This window comes from Chrysoperla carnea, chromosome 3, assembly GCF_905475395.1.
Source record: "Chrysoperla carnea chromosome 3, inChrCarn1.1, whole genome shotgun sequence".
Lineage (NCBI taxonomy): Eukaryota > Metazoa > Arthropoda > Insecta > Neuroptera > Chrysopidae > Chrysoperla > Chrysoperla carnea.
This window is the reverse complement of record NC_058339.1, coordinates 56,000,273-56,022,991: the sequence shown is the minus strand read 5'-3', so window position 1 is coordinate 56,022,991 and position 22,719 is coordinate 56,000,273. Positions and strand designations below refer to the sequence as shown.

The following is a 22,719-nucleotide window of genomic DNA, read 5'->3' as shown; positions in this document are numbered from 1 at the left end:
TTTATTTAAAGATAGTCCTTAAGTTGATTTATATTAATAAATTAATTAAAACAAAATAATCATCATTTATGGGATGTCATCCAAATATTTAGAAACGAAAGAAAGAACAAGGTGTGTTGGTTGTTGCTATCTTATAAAAAATAAACAAGAACAACCACCTCTAGAGGCTTATACACAAAAAGCCCACCACACCCTACCCTATATAGTGTATACAAACAAATTCAAAGACTTTGTGAATGGTGGTCCCTGAATAACACTAAAGAGACCGAACAAAGTAAGCTGACTCCCTGGAGCGTGATGTCAAGTTAGTATATGTGTGTACAAAACACTAACAAATACTAAACACACACATATTTATACATTTTTGAATAAAAAGAAGTATAAACGCCTCTATCCACTATCCAAACAAATAATAAAAACACGGCAAGAAAGCAAAAGTCACATTACTAGGTTGGGACATACATTACGAAGAGATTTCATTCAGGTGCTGAGTTCCTACACGTTTGTCTGTCTATGTAGGATAACAAGTTTCAAAAGTCCATGTGATCAACGTTCTTGTAGTAAATAATGATGTTTTTATTGCCAAGTTTGGCCCGTAACACAAGGGGGAGTTCAACACGTTTTGATTCATCCAGTTCTTAATTCTCGAGGACCTGTTTTTCCAAATAAACTTTTCTACCATCCTTTTAGATAGGCCTTAAATAAAATGCTAAAACTACTTTCCAATCAGCAAAACGCTCGATTGGAGGAGTGTGAGTCACCAGAATTTCTCCCCCTTCTTTCTATACGACAGCGATAGTGGTCTGTGTATGCTCAAATAATAATTTTCAAACATTACCGTAAGTAAAACTTATTTGGCAGCTTATTCAATTAAATCAAATAATTAAGACGTTTACAGTAAATAATCACTGTTTTTGCATTCAGTGAGTCAATGAGCGACTTGTGGTAGGGTCAGTAAAAGGCTTTTAAAGGGTGATTGATTTGTCGGTTTTTATCACTAAAATTATTTGATATCGCATTCCATTATCACTAAAAATATTTGATTAAAAAGATATCGCTTTACGCCTTCTAGTAGAAATTTAAAAAAAAATACAAATAATCCAGAAGATATTTTGGTTAAAGTCCATTATCTTGGAAATTTTTGAGCTAATGATCCGAGGCTTAAGAATTTTTATCATATTCTCTTCTCTGTATGATTTGAGCTATTGAACTCTTAAAACTAATAGCTTAAAAATCAAATGAAGACGATTTTTGTATATTTGGAGTCTAAATAGCGACTTTCATTCAAATCGGAACAAAATTTTTTATCACTTTATACAAATTTTACGATACTTCTCAGAAAAAATACAATAATATAAAAAATTTATACTATCAATTTCCATGAAGCTATTTATCGTAAATTGGATTCAAAAGATAAAATCGTACTAATTTTATTGCGATTTGGAAAGCAATCTATCAGATATAGTGTATCCACCAGATATAGTTGGCTCCTAAAATAGTGCATTAATGCTGGCTTCTAACCAGTGCTCTATAATAGCCGCGACCCATGTATTTAACGATAAATATGCTACAATAAAGAGGACTTTATTAAATTATAGAGAATTCTCAATCGTTTGTTTCAGATAAAGTTAAAGGGTAATCGGAAAAAATAGACTAGAAAAAAAAAATAGAAATTTTTATAGACCCGTAGTATTGTTGTAATTACGGTTTGATTGGGTTGAGTTTGTCGATTATAAAGGAGTTAGTTAGGTTCTGAAGTATTTAGCCCTTGAATTCAAAAATGGAACACGTATATTACAGAAATTTTTTCCGGTGTTTTCCTAAATTTATATTTAAAGAATACTCCTTCAAAATTATTTCATCAAGTGTGAATGCGCCTTTACATTCTTACGTTTATATTTTTTTCTCATATGTAGTTTTAATTTCATCCTTTATCACGTTTAATATTTGTCAAACAGAAACAACTATAACTTTGTTAAGTTAACCGTCCGCGTTATATCGTGCCGTGCACCACCAGTGTCGTTTGTTTTCTGTGATTGTTCTTTGTAAGTAAACGTATGCTCGCCTATCTTTTAAAAATAATTTTTATACAAGCCAGTGATAAATGGGAAAACTAACAATCCATTTAAAAATGCATACATTAAAACTAATTGACTACTTTAACGTTTTGTTTTGTATAAACATTTATTTTTTTATGAGTGTCATAAAATGTTAATTCTAAAATAAATTTCAAGACGATTATTATAAATCTTGAAATATTCAAGAAGACTGTTTGTTCTCTTGCTGTTTATATGTTTAAATAACGGTGCGTTTCTTTTAAGGGCCATTTTTACATATGTCATAATTTTTGTTATTTACTCTGACTTTGGCAATGGAGTATAAAGATCCTTGACGAGACTGAGATGATTTATAAATGCATATCGCACTGAATGTTGCGAAATAAAATTCCCTACATGGTAAACAAAAATTACTGGATTGAAGTAAACTTGCGAGTTTGATGATCTTATAACAAGTACCTACATAATTTCTTGGGTCAAGAAAATTAGAGTCTGTTTAAGGCTTAAAATTAAGGCATAACAATGTTAACCAAAGAAAATATTTACTTGCAACTATTACTTTTTCTTTACTACGTAAATAAAAAATGAGAAATTGAATTACCACAAAAGTTAGATAAGGTTAGGTTAGAGTGGTTGCCCTGGCACGAGATACACTTAGACCATACGGTAAATTGATATCAAAACGTTGGTTATCCCATCTCCGACCACTATTATACATTAACCAATTGGAGCTGTTTAATAACAGCAAGAGTGCTTTAACGACAACGAGCTTTAGATCGGAGAGATCGTCAAAGAAAGGCTGACTCAGATGAATCAATCGTCTCATAGCAAGTGATAGACAATGGCAGAGAAGATGAGACATCGTTTTTTCCTTCTCCTACTCCTCACTATGACAACTCCTACAATTTGCAATGAACTTGTAGGTCTAATCGTTAAGCATGTTTGCCTCCTAGCCAGTGGTCTCTAATGGCAGCTGCGATTTTGCTTATAGAGGCCTTTTGCAGTGAGATAAGACTTTTGTGATGCCTAAGATTTTGGAACGATTGGGTTTCACAATTCGCAGGAAAAATTAACACTAAACTATTACAGAAAAATTCAAAATTCCTCAACAGCACAGTAGCACATTGCCTGTAATTTTGGATTATTAATTTTTTCCAACAAGAAATTCGTAAAACAGATCGTGTTTGAAGATCTATCTTGTATGGGAAGTAATCACCAGTTTCATGTATTTGAGCTACAAGGGAAAAGGGAGTAAGACAATTCTTTTAATTCCAGAATTATTTATATCAAAGATACAATTAAAGTGTATGATTTTTTGAAAATGGATCGGAAAAATGAAACGATAGAATTTAATCATAATATCCACAAAAATAATGGATAGAATTATGCATTCTCAAAAGGGAATAGTTGCCAGGTAAGGAACCGATTACAGTTGAGTGAAAAACATAAATTTCGAAGTAGAAAGACATGAACCTCTATGCTTGGCGTTAAAACCATAAATAAATATTCAGTGACATCGATATAACATACAACAAACAAGTGCTAGTTTATGAGGTTTGTTATCCTAAAGAAAATGGCTTTAGGTTTTGAATGTGATACCAAAATAATTCAAGAAATGGTTAAAATTGAAAAAGGCTTCGAATCGTTAAAAAACTAATAAAATTTATTTACCAATTAATGATCTTTATATTCAAGAAATCAAAATGTAGCTTCTAGGTAACAATAAAAAGTCTAGGTAAGTCTTGTAAAAGGTTTCGCCTCAGTCACTGTTGTAAAAAAAATTTCTTTATAACACTGTATGATTGAAATTTAAATAAAAATATATAAAAAATTAATAAAAAATCTAAGCTACGGTAGATACAAACTTCATGCAAACGAGGCTGCAGGGGACAGTTATCTATAAAATATTGTTAAGTTCTAATCAAACGCATATCCTGTGTAAATAAAGATAAATAATAATGATTTAAACTAGTTATACCTAAAATTACCTTTTGGCATTTAGAACCTTATTTGTAACATAAAATTTTACTTTTAACTTGCCGATTTATATGCAAATGAATCGTTAAACATGACTTATAAAGGTAAATGATTGTAAATAAAGATATCAAGTAAAAATCTTATGTATAGAGTTAAATAAGCCACCTATGAACATTACTTAGTAATAATCTAATGTTGTTGTAATAAAAATAGAAGACGTTTTATTGTTACATACAACCAACCAAATGTGACATCTACTGTAGTATGTTGTTATTAAAAAATTAATTCGGTCAAGAATGAGTCAGTCAAATTCTGAATAAATGCGGTAACAATAGCTGTACATATTTTGTATGAATTGAACTGCTATATTTTCCAAGAAGTTAGATTTTGAGTTAAGGTTAAAGTTAATAATACACTTACAACAAACGAAGGAATTTAGAAAAAAATAGACCTGGAAAAAATAGACGGACAAAAATGTCTGCAATAATATCCCATTTTTGAACGCAAGGGGTAAAAACTTCAGAACTCAGCCAAGTCCTCTATAGTCGATAAACTCAACCCAACCAACTCGTAATTACAACAATTCCAGGTCTATAAAATTTTCGGTTTATTTTTTGGTATTAGGCAATTTGGCAGCCAATCTGATATGTAACAGCTTTTTGAAGACTGCACAATAGGGTAGCGAAGATTTCTATTAGAACCAGGTAATAAAATTATTTGGAACGTGTATAAGTAATCACAGTTATACAGGTCCCAAATTTAAATTTGATTACAACTTTTGGCCATTTTTGTGATAAATGCAAACGCAAATTGATTCAGGTATAGATAGCAGACACATATGACGGATATTATGCTACCAAACCCCTCTGCCCTAAACGCAACATTTACATTTTTATTTTAATTACTTTAATGAATATTTAAGGTTTGATTTTATAATTGTTATCTTTTTATTGTTTTTTATCATGAATTATTTTAAATTTATGAACGGAAAATAATTGATTTCATTAAATTAAAATATTACAAAAACAATCTTCAGAGCATTAAAAAAAATTAAATAAATTTTACTATTGAAAATATATAGAAATAAAACATTCATAAAAAAGTAAAACCCTAAAACAAGGGCGTCATGTCGGTAGCAAAAGAGAGGAAAGACACTAAACTTGCATTATAAATGAAAGACTTACTTGGTTAAAATAGCCTAAATTGAAACAAAAATTCTATATTAGGCCTTTGTCCTAAATTTTTTCCAATCATCGTGAGAAATCAATTTTTGGATAACATCAAAAACTACGAAAATAAGAAGGATTTAAATTTACAAATAGAAAGAGAGGACAATAGCAGATGGTGGCAACATATTAAAAATTGTTTACTCAACCCATCACAAAGTCGCCCTTTTAGCTCAGTTGGTTAAGGCGAAACCAATTCCGTCCGCGTAAAATTCCCATTGTCCAAGATTTTTCCAAAATATAGCCCTAAACACTTGACATTATAGTAAAAATCACGAAAGAAAACAAAGTTGACTGGTACATGCATCTGTTTTCCAATTTGCCACATTTTTAATTTCCCTAATTTTCATATTCTTTGCCTGATATTATACAGAGAATGCTCTTAATAAGACTTTCATAATTAATATTATAACTTTTAAAACTGAAGATAGTTAAATGACCTTTTATCCTCCTCTGTTGACGCCCTTGTTTCTAAACAATTTTAAGAATAGTGTTGTAACAATTCACCTTAATAGTAGTAATAATGATAAAAAAATGAGCACTTAATAATTATAATGTGTTACTTACTTCTTCTGGAAGTGGTTCTTTAACATCACCATTTTTATCAGCATCTTTATTTGGTTTTGCTTTATCTTTTCTACTAAATGTACTTGAAATATTTTTAAATGACCATTTCTTTTTTAATTTATCTTTTTTGCCTTTTTTGCCCTCCGTCGTATTTTCATCGGAAGCTTTTTCATCAATTGATTCTGTTGATTTTTCAATTGATTTATCTTCAGATATTAATTCTTCTGATACTGATTTGTCACCTTCCGGTGTTTTTGCATCTTCTGAATCTGATACACCATTTTCAACTATCGCTTCTTTACTACCCGATTTTTCTTTATCCTGTAACAAAACAAAAACAAATAAAAATAAATATTTTTCTTTGCTGCAGCAAAAAAAGACAGATAAGTCTTACAAACCAGATCTTCAGTCAATAATTTTTGTGAAAATTGTTATATTCAAAGGCGGATATTCTTTCTTTTCAAGATTGTTTTGAAACGTAGCTTACGATTCATAGCTCATCCAAGTATCATTTTTCGTTTTGAAATGTCGACCCGAAAAAAAACCTTAACTTCATAATTCTTCCGAGCCACATTTATCCAAGTCCCATTTGTCAACATTTTCCCCAAGAAATTCCAATCTTATGAAGAATTAATTTTTTAAATCGTAAAACGAATCCACTAAAAACCATTAATTTCCTTAAAACTTTTTTTTCCTTACAAATATAAAACTGTTACTTGGATCACTATGATTCTACCGCCCCAAATTAGATACTTGTTCTTTTTACAATCTTTGCCAGAAACGTTTTTTGAAAACCAAAAAGGTTTGAGGACAGTATACAATTTGGTAAATCATATTACCGAAGATAGAAATTAAGCTATATAGATAATTAGGCTTACGACTTCGACTTGGATGTCAGTGTAACGTACACTTCAGCATGACATATTGGCTGTAAAAACCCGGAGTTGATCTAACTTTATCAACAATTCTCTTTGCATTACAACCATTCTATTTAGAATCAATGAGTGTTATGTTTTTTAAACGAATAAACCGAAAATTTATTTTCCTAATAGATTTCATGGAATATTTTCATGACTTTAGCTGATTTTAAAGAAGATTTATGTAATAATTAAAAGTTTACGACTCGTCTTAAATCAATTAACTAAAATAACATAAAAAATTTGAACTATGTGAAGAAGAAATTCTTTTAAATAATTCTATTAATGAATGAATCATTAGTTTTAAGAACGTTGATTAAAAGTTATGACTCAATATATTTTCTATTTTATTTCATTTCCTTTAACGTCAAAGACACAGAAAAAATTCTAATTATTGATAAATAAAATTGAATTTCACGGCTAATTTTAAGATATTACCATATCTATTATATTAAATGAAGTTTAAAATTATAGTATCTATAGTCGAATAGCTTCGAATCACGCCATATTTAAGATATTCCGTGCTTGAATCTCGAAAGAGGTGTAATTTTCAAATAAATATAAAATATCTTTTTACGATCATATATAAAAAGGCATGTCATGAAACACCTTCGTAATTATGAGTCATAAAGTTTTTTTTTATAAATAATAATGTATCTTCAAAAATCTATTATATAACATTGTTATTACATAATATATTACGTGTTAATAAACACAGTGTTTGAAAAATTATTTGACGTTTCTCATTCTGCCCGTTCCGTCAGTGTAGCTTTCTACGGTTGAATATGCTGAGAATTTTTTCCCTAAGTACTTTGTTGGAACTTGTGCTTACACCCGGATTATTTAACAGGGGCAAATTTTGAAGAATAAAAAAGTATATTTTAAAGCACACAGTTTAATTTAACTGGTTCGATCTTTTAATTCTACTAATAGTTATAGCTCTATCAACCCAAAATTGGCACTAAGCTAGAGTGTAGGTATGAGTGCACATACATACATATCTCTTGCTCAGTGCAACTTTGGTTTGATAAGACTCTATTTTATACAATAAAACACAATATTTCTCATAAAATATATTGCGTACAATTTTGTTAATATAGACATCTCTCTTCAACCATCAATAGTCTAAATATAGTCGTTTCTGTTTAACAAATAAATAGCTTAACGTTGCGTTGTTTCTCAATGACGAGATTAGTTTTTTGAAAATATCTGAAAGTTAGTTTTTTTTCTAAAATTAAAAAACTAGTAAAAACACAATATTTCATATGCTCTTCATGTTAATGACTCTAATTTTAATTAAATTTATCTCGAATTACAGACAGCCAACAATCGATTCCAAATTTTTAAGGTGATTGTATTATAATATCCTTACTAAGCACATCGAGACAACAGCCTTAATTTGAAGTTATTGTTTAAAATTTTTTTATATAGCCTGCCCGAGAAAGCCGCTTATAAAATCTGGAGAGTCTAAATTTCATAAACTCATATGGAAAAAAGAATTTGCCCTTCAGATTTTAATTGTAGTTAAATAGAGTGAAATTTTTTGAATACTTTGTATAATAATGATAACTATTGTTTTTAATTCTTGAACTATTCCATACATTTTACGATTTTAAAATAGAATTAAGGAGTTGACAGATATTTTGATGTAAAAATCCTAACCGTCTGATAGTTGGCGATGCGACTAGACTTGCTTTTGCTAGAATGGGCTGGAAAACACGAATGTAGAAAGGATCAAATTAAAAATTTTCGTCTCCTAAATGAGTATTTATCGAGTACAAAAATTTCAATTAAGTTTCTTGGTTACATATTGTCTGATTGCATCATTATAGGTTCATTTGGTACTCGATAATACCCAGTCGGACAAAAATTTTAATTTAAGTCCTTTCAACAGTCAACCTAAATCTTTTTATCTTGAAATCACCGGGTTTCCAAACGAAAGAAATAACGAACAAATATCAACCTACCAATCATCAGACGGTTAGGTTTTTTACATAAAAGTGCATGTCAACTCCTTAGGTAGTAATGATTTTTTAATATTACATTCTTTAAATTAGTATTATTATTAACTAATTTATTATTTTTTGTTACAAATAATTTTCTTAAAAGAACAAAAAAACCAAAATTATCTAATTATTATAACTGTAATTTATTGTATTTTATATGAACAATATTCATATTTTTGACTGGTAAGTTCCATGCGTTATGCTTTTATACTCTTTGTGTATAATTTTATTTTTTACGCATTGAAAAATGCTTAAATTCGAAGAATTTCAAAGATTATTAACGTTAAATGTATGAGGAATTATTTTATTTCTTTTTCTACTACAAATCTGTTTGATTTTGCGATTAAGTTACAAGTTTCGGAAGTATTTACTGACTCCGTCATACTCTTTGTATACGATTTTAATCGTTATCTCGAAAACTACTAATTTAATCATAAAACGATTTTTGTATTTTTTTAATCAGAATTAGTGACAGATGTTTTTTTGTTGAAATTAGAGGAAAAAACCCTCTCTCTTTTTTTTTTACATTGAAAACATTGAGCAAATGATATATAATTTTTTTTCGGAATTTGGTTTGATATATAGGATATGGATTAAAAATCTGTATGAAATACTTCTTATTTCAAAGCCATTTCGAATTTCTGTCGAAAATCTAATCGTCAACTAAGCTGAATATTAATGTTATTTGAATCTTAATCTTAAATAATCCAAAAACTTGAAAATCTGGTTGACTTTTCGATTGAATTGCATGTTACTGGATATAAAGCAATTTTATTTTAAAAAACGCCGACTGCTCAAAACGGCGGGACTAGTGATAAAAGCCATAAAACAACAAAAATTGTTTAGAAATGTCCAAAATATATTATTCAATTGGTTTTGAATTAAATAACCACATAAATATCTTCAATTCTGTCAATATCAAATTTTCATCAAAAAAACGAATTTTTTTTTGAACCCTTTATGTAAAAAACGGACAAAAAAACGACAAAAATTGGTTATTATGAGCTTGTAAGCGCGCTCACGTGCATAAATTTACAAATCTCATGTTCTGACCAGACTGACTTTTCTACACCCTCAAACAAACTAACAATTTACGCCCGGTGCCGTAATAAATCGGAGTTGTACTATTAAATTCCGACCTCAAATGCCTTATATACTCAACTATTTATATTGTAATAATAGAAATAGTAATTATAATAAAATTAAATTCATTCATGTAGTTTGGTATTAATAAAACCACTGACTGTGCTTTAACTCCCAAATTAACAATCATTATTGTAATTTTAACATTAATGTAAACAAACTACTACTCGTATAAAATAATAATTTTCAAGATTAATAATTCATATTAAGTAGGATCAAAATTCATAAATAAGCTAAATTTAGTAGTCATATTTAATTACCATCCTAGCGTAATATAAATCATTTAGCATATTAAATGTTTCACCAAAATTGTTCAATTTAAATCATTTACCGTAAAATTATATTTTAATTTTTATGATACCGTCCAGTCAAACGTTGGCGTTTAATTAACTTATATACTGTTTTCACGCAAATACGACGGCTTAAAGAGCCAAGTTCTTATCAAAATTGAACGGGCTTTTTCTAATTTACCTGATGTAGAATTTTTAAGAAAATTTGCACAAAATACTATTTTTGTGATTTTTTAGCAATTAAATTTTCCAAAGATGGAAAGGACCCATAATTATTTGTATTAAGTAAATTGATTTTTGAAACCCCTGATTCAGATAGTTCTTGAGGAGTATATAAAAGTCTGCACACGGCTTTCGAGTGAGTATATCTGATGCAATCTTCTCCTAAAAAAAGTCTGCAGTTTTTATCTCATTTTAAAGACGTTTCCAACGAGACCCAAAATTAAACAGATGACGTATTTTATCACGATATCTTGTGACTAAACAAACAAATTTTTGATTAAACAGTAGATATGTAAATCGAGTGTTAATTGCTTTTTTTTTATATTATAATTGAAGGTGATTTTATTTAGGTATGCAATATTGTCTCAATTTTTATTATTTTTTATCAAATTATTAATATTTTTATTGATAACGGCGACCTTGAAAATATTTATTGTACAGTGACATTTTTTTTTTAATTAAAATTTTTATCATTACCTTTTACATGCTTATCAACGTGGTAAATCGATTTGTTTTAGGCAAAATGAGAAAATTATTTTATTTTCTAGTAATAAAAATTATAAAAATATGATTCACCGTTTAAAAAGCGAATTGTTCGAGATTAGATAAACATTTGACTTATAATAATTAGTTACATTAGTCATTCATCATATTGAGATTTTTAAGATATTAATTAAGAATAGACTAATTTATGACTAATATTATATCAAAAATTCAATATTTCAAACCATGAGCGTACCTAATTTTTGACCAGGGGTACAGAAAGTGAACCAGAAACTTTTAATTTCAGACAAAAAATTCAAACTTCCTAAATTCACTGGTATTTTGGTATAAACACAATCTTAGGCCCATAAGGGGCTTTCCTTGACTAAAAAATTATGTTGCAAATTAACTTTGGCACTAAAAATAGAAACGAAAATTAACGCAAATCTTAAAAACTAGTATTTTTCTCCAAATAACCGCGTTTAAAAATCGGACTGGATTTTTTTTTTAAATCTCTAAAGTAACAAAACACTAAGTCTATTTTAGAGTTCAAAAACCTATTTTCCAAAAAATGCATACGAAAATGATGTATGACAGTAGAGCATTAAATAAATGACTATCCCGTATATCGATCATTATCGTTTAAAAATAACGACACATTTTATTTTATTTGATCATAAAATTATCATAAAATATGTCTAACCAATCATATAAATTATAATAAAATGGTTTAATAAAATTACATTAATTCAAAATTAAAATGCAACAATAACAACAACAAAAAAACCATAAGTTTGACATAAATTTTTATTCGAAAATACCAATGAATATAAACACTGATGTTAATGTTATTGTTAAGGAGTTGGCAAGTATTTTTATGCAAAAACCCTAATCTGATGATTGGTGATGAGACAAGACTTTTGTTACACTTGGCTGGGAAACCCAGCGTTTTAAATAAAAAATGTTTTGATCTCGTAATCGGTTGTTATCGAGTACTAAATGAACCTAAAATAAAATACAGTTGTAGACAACAATTTTAGCTCCTGCCAGCAGCACTTGGATTTTAGCCCCAAAAAAGGTTACAATTATAATATTTTGATTATAGGTTGATTAGGCATTCGATAATAAACACCAAATTAGGATCTCAGATGAAATTTTTAAATTTGATCCCTTCCAGCAGTCCAAGGTTTAAATATCTCGGATGTCAGGTTAACCAAGTAAGTGTAAAAGAAACAAAAGTCTTTTTTTATCATCAACTATCAACATACTATCAGACAGTTAGGTTTTTTACATAAAAAATTCATGTCAGCTCCTATTGCTTTTATTAATGGTTTATAATATTTTGTGTAGTGTCATGATGGTTTGTGTGACATGACGTTGTATGACTCAACGAGTATGATAATATAACGTTACCCAACTACCAACATTCGCACTTAGGTACCTACACGTTTAACGTTGACACAAACATTAAATATTCATAAAATATATGTATCCAAAACAATAAACACGCAAGAGATTAGCTTTTAAATAAGGGGTGTTCAATATTTATTACTGTTTAGAAGAATATTAATTTTGATATAAAACAGGAGCGTATCACGGGATTCTTGAACGTACTGGATGTAAATTCACAAAATCCTTACAAATTTGGAAAGTGAAAGTGCCACCATTTGGAGAAAAACTGATTCGATCTTTTTGTCCGTAGCCATTCACTTTAGGCCAAAAATGGTAATAACGTTTTTTGTAGATAATTAAATTTTCTATCTTTTTCGATAGTGTTTTTGTATTACTTACCGTATTACGACTATTACGATTTATTTATTGACTTTTTGACCGATATCTCTTCTAATAATTGTTTAAACAATAAAATGCTAATAACTTTTATTTCCAAAAGTTTACAGCAGCTTTCACTTTAAACTTTTTTTGTTTAATTAGCGATAAAAAAAAAGATCGATTACCCAAATAAAATTTTTTGTTACGAAAAAAAAAAATTTAACAAAAAATATAGAAAATTTTAATTATTTACAATAAAAGTTATTATTATTTCTCTTGCCTAAAGCGCACGGTTACGGACTTATAGCCCTCCAAATTTGTAAAGATAGTTTGCTTTACAATCACGTGATACTGAACGAAATAACTTCTGTAATTTAATTTAAGAAAAGATTCTTTATTATCTGTATTAACGATTATACGACATTATTTTTAGCTAGAAATGTCGAATCTGAAGTTTCTGTATATAAATAATACGATTTATCCATTCAAAAATGGAGGTTTTAACCGGTAGCTCAAATGTAAAATTTATGAAAATAGAGTTTTTCAATTTAAATCTGCCGTATATGTTAAAAGAAAGTCATTGACAACTAAAGAAAATAGGAGGAAGTTTACAATAGCCAATTAAAGGAAGAAAACTTCAGATATTTTGGATACATTGGATTCTCCAATGTGTTTCAGGGAGAGGTTCTGACATTTCCCCATTCAATAGTTACGCCATTGAAAAATACTATCATATCGTGTTATATATCTCGCTGGCACGGTCATGTTAATGCATGGTTGGATAAGTTTTTCAAATAAATATTAATGTCATTGATATATAATGAAACTTTTTAATTAAATTTAAATTTGGTTCTTTCTGGACTAACAAAATGCTTTCGAGATCTTTAAATTAATGATAGTTTGCCACAGTTAAACCATTTTAATCGTATATAAATTTCGCAGAAAGTTACTTAAAATAAGGTGGATTGTAGTTGAAAATAAAAAGTTCGGTACCTACACATCATAATAATGGTTTATAATTAAGGCTAATATCTAAACCCTTCCAATTTATAAATAGTGAGCCCATAATGAAAATTTTTAATATTATTTTTGTCTGTTGTTTACCATTCGTTAAAGACAAGCTTGTAAAAAAATGAAATTTTAATCGTGATTCGTGTCTTGACGATTTTGAACAACTTTTTACGCAAAAATTAATTAAACTTTCGGCCATTTGTTTTTTCTTTAATTCATACGGAAGTAAAAAAAAATTGTCACAGCACGAAACTCAAAAAAAACCATTTCGATAACACTTGAGGCGAGGCATAATTTTTAATTATCCCCATTTATAAACTTAACTTTATAAATCCTCAATGACATATAAAAGGCATCAATGACAGATAAAAAGAATCAAACAAATTGCGTTTCATCATGGGCTCATGGGCTATTATTTGTTTATTGTAAGGGGGCGCCACTCTGTATAGCAAAAAGAAAATTACAATTTCTACAATTGATTGTAATTACAAACTAAAGTATCATAATATTTTATCAAGTAGTTGCAAATATTTTGATATAAATTTTAATAATAATAATAATAATGAATTGATAATATAAATATCCTGTAAGCGTCTTTTATTGTAATCAACATATACATTACGCTAGTTCTTATTTAAGGTAGCTCATTCGTTATAGTCTATACACACAGCTGCATATTTATAAATTGCTTTTTGTGTTTATCTTTTTAAGGGTAAGAAAAGTTTTCTTGGTATCAAAAAATTCTTCATTAATTATGTAAGTTTTTGATTGTTAATAATTTTAATTTCTGCAGAGTAATGTGATATTATTAAGCATCATTCCTCTACTCTACAAACAGTGAAAAATTATGTTTTTTTTTAAATATTAAATACAGAATTCTTACATTGATCTTATATTTAAATTTTATTGAATTCCTAAGTTGCGCCTAATAAAGTAAAATAAAGATTTTTTAAACTGAAAGAGTGAAAATCGAGAAAAATTAATCTATCGTTTGTGCAAATTGAAAAAGAAAACAGTGTTACTAAACAAAATTCACACTGTGGCGTTTAAATCAGATATTTTTTTGTTTATTATGAATGTTATTTGAAATTCTTTTACACAACAATTTGTAGTCAAAATATTTGACAGTTTTTAAAGCTGTCGTTTTTTTATTTTAACAAACAGTTAATCCTTGTTTATTTAAAATATTTGACTTGATATATCTTTAAAGTGGTTATAATAATTTAAATAATAAAGAAGTGAATTTTTAGCCATGTCATGTGGGAGGTAGGGTTCTCATAAATGGTCACGATTCATATTATATCCTAAAAATTCATCTTTTTTTTTCCTTCATTCTCTGTTCGTTCCTGATTCCACTATTCTCAAAACACAATGATCTTCTGGGGTGCTGGTAACTATGAAATTAGTTATTTTTACGAATAGATGCGTTAAAAAGTATTTTCTAGCTATTATAAAAAGTTTGAATTTTTTCAAATGGTAAAATTACACGCTTGACAGAATTTTTCTACTGTATTCTGTACGTTGACATAGTGCCACAGCTTACCTTTTTCTAAAAATGGTAAACTAATAAACAACCCATTAAAATATAACTGTTATTAAACTGTTTAGATAACGTTTGTTGCAGTTATATTGATTTTAAAATAATATTTCTATTTGTAGTAAGAGAATCTGTTCTTCTGAACTTGTATCTCTAACCAACCATAAGGGAATTTTTATCATGTATGTTCGATGTCCAGATGAATAATTGTAAGTCCGGGAGACTAAACTAATGGATTTTTCGGGATGATTATCATCAAGTTAATATTTCGTAAAAGGATTACTTACCACTTTTGTATTTATTTGATTGTCCACATTAATTCAGTTTAATTGAAGTAAATATTTATGATCAAAAATTTAAACTTACCAACCTTACATTTACGTAGAATACATTAACGGATAGCGAAACTTACCTAGAAAAAAAAAGAAAATACTGTTAGATTATATAATATCATATTTAAAATTAAAAAATTAAGATTGGAAATTGAAAACAAATAATAGTACTTTTAAAGGTCAAATCGATAATACTTTTATTACGTAAATTACTGAATCCATTTCGAAAAATAGAATTGCAAATTTTAATTCGGACAAATTAGTTCGTTGAATTTCTAAAAAGTATACTTTCAACAACTTTGTATATGAACAAATTTTAGCACCATTTTTCTCATTTTCGTATTTACGATCCAATTTCTCATTTTCTGAGCAAAACTAAATTTAATTTAATCTCATAAAGCCTCATATCAAAGTTTCAAATTGATGGCGACATTGTTTTATCGTGAGCTATCTATCGTGACTAAATTTTTTTCACTCCAGATAAATAATTCTCACTGTAGTGCACGGAAAGAAAAGTTAATTTTTGAAAATCTTTAGAAGCACGCAAAATTTGAACGATTAAAACTTCTAATTAAACAAAGAGGAAGATATAGAGTAGTGACGTCATTGCATGGTATCACCATATTACACATAAAACACTATTTTGTAAGAAAGATATGGGCCACAACCCTTGAATGCTTAAAACTTCTTTGTTTTTTAAGCAATTATAATTCAACATTTACATTTTGCTATAGTATCAAGTCAACTTTTACAATTTTATGGTTAAATGTGAAAAATTCGATATCAGTCATCTACATCTACTCCATTAATTGTCGCCTGATTAAGGCTATCGAGACGTTTCGTAGACGTCAATCGTTTTCTATATACTTGTGAAGGCTTCCTCTCAACGACTATTAGAGACTATGAAATGCAAGGAAAAAGGCATAATCAATCAACATAAAATTTTAATTTTGAGAGTTGGATCCATGATTACTTTTTCAACATGTTTCAAACTAGTATGACAATAATGATGATGATACCTTGCTTTTGTGGTACTTGTGCATGTATACCTGTTTATATTTCTAAGAAATAAGTTGCATTGGTTAAAGTAGAATGTATTTTATTTATCAGCCACACAATCAACCACATTGATTTTTTATTGAATTATAATTGAGGTATTTCAACTAATATAACAAACACATCGAATCGATTACAAATATAAATACGTATGTACGAACACCAATAGTATTAGCTATGGCTGTGTTGTATATTGGGTGTCCTCAACCTATCGCAGAGCAAAAAGATCAGATTGATATGTAGATGAATCTACTGCAGTTTTTGGATCCAATCTACCATTTAAGGTATTTCGATACCGAAAACATGAAAATGATCCAAAAAGTTGAAATTTTATTTATCAATAAATCTTCTTTTTATACGTCTTCATTCAAGAAAATTCATATCGATTCTCTGTACGGTTTAGGAGAAATTAACTATCAAAGTCAGTGTTTCATGTAAAAAGGGTTGTTTTTAATAATTAATTTATCGTTAACCGTACAGAGAATCGACTTGAAATTTCAGTTTTTTTGGGAACACTTATCGAAAAGACTGGGGATAAAATCACATTTTTATATATGTGAGTGTAAGAAGCCAACGTGCTAAGTTGTTAGAAAAATCAAGATTTTTTTGAGAAATCTGTTGCTGGGATTACTATGATTCTATCATTGTCAGTTGTAGAAAATTTTCATCAACATTTCTCACTATAAAATTTTAAGTTGACTAATATTAATCGTGATATTTTCAAAATTACAAACTATAATTAACGCATCCCTATCACCTCAATTGTATAACAAAATGGAAAAGGAATTTTCTTTTAAAAATTTTGTATTTTAGCTCTTCGTATTTGTGGTACTACAAAACAAATATGGTCAGAGTACAATTCGGAGTCGTTCTGAAGACATTATCCCACTTCCGAAAAGTTCAATAAGTTATATCCTTCCAACTATATACTATTGGGCACTGACTATGGTCACATAAGAACGAGGAAGAGAGAGTGACTCACTCAGTACTTCACATGAAAAAATCGGTTCACTAGTGTCAGTCATTTTTTGGCAACTACTACGATTTGAAGTCCTTTGACCTCAAAACACTCTTGCTGTTCTTATATACCTCCAAATTGTTCATATAGGGCAATTACTGGGAATGAGTCAGCCTTATCTATTGAGTATCCACGGTCCAAATACGTCTCACACTGAGATAGTCACTATAACATACCCTAACCTAGCTCTGCCCTTCTTATGCGATAGTTTGGGGGCTCACGCTGTAGAGAATTGTCACAGTATATTTCTTTTATTTGCAAATAGAAATATGTAGATAAAAAGAAGTAAATATATAAAATGATAACGATTTATTCAAATAGACATTATTATATTGTGCTGTACAAAACTTAATAAATTTTTAAGATAAAATGGAATAATATTATCATAAAGAAATGTTTATTATATTTATGTTTATTTTTTTACAGAATATTCGATATGAAAAAAATTCCATAAGTACTAATTTTATAGTTTTTTGATATAAAAGCAAATGAAAACAAACAACTGACTGAGTTAATTATTGAAATACCATGTATAGACAGTGTTGATGACGTAATCGTTTGTTTTTTGACAACATGTAAGTAAACAAAGACATATAATACATACTATAAAATTTGCATCTAATTTGTGCCCTCGTGGGTAAACAGTGATGTTTACAAAAAAAAAAATGTTTCAAACAAAAGTTGTTTATTTTTTTTATAAAAAACATTTTTTATATTCAAACTTTTGTTTTATCTCTAACGGTGAACAAAAGAGGTCCTACGGACCCAAGACCCAATTGACCTATGTTGCTCATTTACGAACTAAAAATTTCAACTTGATATCTTTTTTAGTTTTTGAATTATCGTGATGACAGACGGACAGACGACAGACAGACAGACAGACAACCGGAAATGAACTAATTAGGCGACAAACTTTGGGCTAAACTTAATATACTATGTATATTTCATATATACATGGTATAAAAATATGTATTGCGAATTCGATGAATAAATTGCATAAACATTATTTTCCGATTTTGATATTTAAGCTCCTTAAAACTCTCAAAAAACTTTTACCTCCGATTTTGTCCAAGTTCACTGGATAACATAAATTAAGCAGTCAAAACGGCTTTGATTTTACTCTTCTGTGTTTTCGAAATAAAGTATTCTAAAAATAATATAGGTTTCTTTTTCCATCTGAAGCTTATCAACGTTTAAAACCGACAATATTACGTAATAATTACTGTTGATTTGGCCGATTCACTTTCTAACATTTCCATTAGATCATATATACTCATGTGTTCAAGGTTTTCGAGGTACCTTGATACCTTGATTTAATAGACGTTTGTCTAGATAAAGCGTAAGAAGGCTGAAATCTTGAATAACTTATAGAAACTTTCTGCTAAGACTAAAAAAAAAGCTTAAAATTAAGAAATCTTAATATTTTAATTTCAAAATTATGTTATTTTGAAAATATAAAATATCTACACACAATTTTTGTTCAATATATTTATTAGTGACCTTCAATCTAAAAAATCTTTGGTTGTCTTTTTGAGTGTAACATGATGACGTAACTAGACAGACAAATAATGTTATTTATTTAACAAGGGTGGAGTTTTTTAACACTGAGGGTCAGCAGTCAACAGACATACATACTACAATACATAAAAAATAACATATAATCAGCTGTGTTATAACAAAGAATGCTGCCACGATCGAATCATGTTCATGCCACGAACAAGGGCATTTTTATTTAGTGAAATTTATGTAGTAAATACAACGATAAACACTTTGTTAGTCGAAACTATTTCTTTTAAATACAACGAAAATAGATAGTAAATAATCACGAAATTAAGATTACAGGTATATAAATACATTTATATTCTTCATACTCAGTGATAGACTGGGGTATTCAAATTCATGTGCCCGATTCACACTCTCACGGCGGTTTTCTTTCTCAAAAGTTTGAAGTGAAGCACTCGCATTCACCCTCGCTGTACATCGCATAAGCTTAAATTAAGAATCAAGCGACACCCAAATATAAAAAGGCTTAAAATTTGACAGATTTTTCAATCCTATCTAAAAATTTTTCCGGGAGAAGTTAAGTTCAGAAGCACTGAGCAAGCGCGAGACAGCTGCACTAGCTAATTTAAAGAACTAGTAAATTTTTATTCCCCGTCTGCATAAAATTGAAGAAATGTAGACTTCGGTGTGATAATGTACTTTCCGCCAATGTAGACTTCGGTCTGACATTCAGCAAAGCATTAGCGGGATGTCTGTAATCCGACACGTTTAAATTTTAAATTTTCAAAATGTCAGATTAAAAAAAGCAGCTTTGCCCTTTTAAACTTCGGTCCTCCACCACCTACCCCTTCAGCAGCGTCCTTAACCAAAAATTTGTTCCCTTTGAGTACCCGCCACTCGTCATTACACGGTGTCTGTATGCTTGTAAAGGGATTTTTTCACATAAATCCGTTATTATTATATTCGATATCGTAGACCTCTTTCTATTCTCATTGACCCCCTATTCTTATTTTCGCTACCGTAGACCCTATTCGGATTCATATCAACCTCGAGCGGTTGAAATATATCACTTTGGGAATTACTATTTTATACAATTACCAATTTATTTGAATATTCATAAATTTTAAGTTTCCCATACAGTTAAAAAATTTTCAAGTCCCCAGAATTGAGAAAAAATTATTAGACGTTTACCTTGAATAGCTTATCAAATTTTCAGCGGTTCTGAAATGACTGTCAATTACAATGAATGCCCCTAGACCACCAGTCTTTTAGCACTTATTGTCTGGTAAATAACTATAAAATCAATTATTTTAATTTTTGTTGATATAACACATGCATACATGCAATCACAACCAACACCTTGGTATACTTAACTTCAAATATTTGAATTTATATTCAAGTTTTATAATGTTTCGATTTGTATTCCTATTTACTGTAAATGAGGAGGATTAAGGACAAATTATTTTTAACACCCATGTAGACTGGGGTTTTATGCAAATTTCTTTGAATCTTAATGATTTTTCTCTTTTTACTTGTATTCAAAATAAGTACAATATTGGCTATTATTTTGTTTAAATGTCATCTCCTTATCGAATGATCAGACCTCACACAGTATTTTAATTCATTTACTATCGATTTAAAATCATTTGATTTCTAGATTCTTTCACAGAAAGTTAATTAGTATTTTACGTCAATAAGGGATAGACAAACGTGCAAAATAGCCGAAAAAAGAAGAATTTCCCCAACTAAAACCAAATATTCTTTGCTATATTACTTTTGTTGAGTTCCGTTTTCTAGTTTTATAATTAAGCTGAAAAATTTCTCATTTATACAAAAAAAAACCTTTAAATTTGTAGATCACTCGAAGTAGGAGTTTTCGAAGACATAATATACAAAATTGTCGTAAAATTTCCATAATTAATTTTACAACATTCGAAAGAATTGAGGTGTACAGTAATACATTTACTTTTTAACTGTTAAAGAGAGAAGATAATTCAAAGATGATCGATTTTAATGTCGAATGTTGAGTTTACTGCAGTTATGTGGGTGTTGTAGTTTTTTTAAAACTGTTTAAAAATCAACACACAACTCACGATATAAGAAAGCTCAAAAATGAGACTAAACTCATGGCTACGAGATGAGTTTATATTCGCCAACTCCAGTTTGAGATCGATTTGGAAAGCTTTGACCTTTGAATCATATTTATTTAAAAAAGAATGAGACGTGTCGTGGAATACCCGGTAGGAACTGTGTTCTTTCGTACCTTCGTACATTATAAACATGCTTACTTTTTCACTCACAAGATATTTTTCTGAAAATTTAAGGTATTAATTATAGAAGATTAATAAGTCAATTGTAATATTTGTTTAAAAAAGACGTACTTCTGATTTAGGAGTCAATATAGTTTCAAAAAATTATTTATAAGACACCATCTCAAAGTTTTGGAAATAAAATTTTTACACATCAAAGGAATTTGAAAGGATCAAAATTGAATGCAGATAAAGAAATCTGTTTTTCTCATTTCCTGTATCTATTTTTTGGAAATAGAATTTTTGTTTTATGTCGACACAAAGTATATTATGTAGTTTTTTATCTCTTGGCATAGAAGAGATAAAAAAGCTAATTGAACATAATCTTATTTCTAAAAAAAATATATTCTTCGTAGCGAAGGAGCAAATGACAGGTAGATAAAGTATACAATTTATTGGCATAGATATAATTTATTGCCTGAAAGATATGACCAATATTATCCCTATTTATGGTTTTAGGTGTATCTGTATATTGAAAGATCATGACTAAAATATTAAATTGTCAATATCATATTCACAGTCATAGTAAACATTCAATAAAAGAACAACAAGAAACGGAAGTATCAACAAAACATTGACATCAGAGATCTAATAAACTGATATTGAATTTTTACAGTTAAACGTAATATTGAAAATGAAACGGAAATAGTAAAAACTCAACAAGAATTTCATTTATTTCATTTCCTAATACATACTTACTGTATATAAAATTGATTTAAAATGACATTTTGTTTTTAACTACATCTTAATATTTATCTAATACGACAAAAATCAAGCACATAAAAAACAAAACTTGTGCTGATTTTGATATTTTTTTTAACGTTTTGCTATATTTTATTATTAAAAAAAATTGTTAATAAAATAAAATTTTCTATAAAAGTCTTCTTTCCATAACCTTTTGTATTTTTTAAAGAATGCAAGTAGAAAGAAACCTAAAAGTTGTAAAAACCTAAATAAGAATGAAATACCCAAATTTAAGGATATTCCCAAAAAAATGAGTACATGGAAATATTTGAGACTTACATTTCAAATTTTTAGGCTGGAATCTGTTTGAACTTGAAATATAAGACGAAAATTAAGAGCAAAATTTTTCGATGTAGTTTTGGAAATACTAATGAATGCCTCAAGACTTAGAGAAAATCACTTATTGAAGAAATAAAACACAAATGTCATACATTCCACTTTAAATTTTTTTAATGGAAAAACGAGATCCGGTTATTATAATTTTAGCGAATTACCGAAGAAAATGAAGCTATTGCTTTTGTACTGATAGTGGAATTTATTAAAAATTTCTT

The 22,719-nt window shown here is 28.7% G+C and overlaps 1 protein-coding gene across 3 annotated transcripts in view; it reads right to left on the bottom strand.

The window, feature by feature from the left end:
- The window catches only part of LOC123296745 (cell surface glycoprotein 1-like), a 161,868-nt gene that overhangs the window by 30,371 nt on the left and 108,778 nt on the right, over positions 1 to 22,719 (bottom strand). For all 3 annotated transcript variants that reach the window (XM_044878374.1, XM_044878373.1, XM_044878375.1), the window contains exon 3: positions 5,828 to 6,148. In XM_044878374.1, coding sequence (XP_044734309.1) covers positions 5,828 to 6,148 — 321 coding nt within the window. The remainder of the gene's footprint in view (positions 1 to 5,827; positions 6,149 to 22,719) is intronic.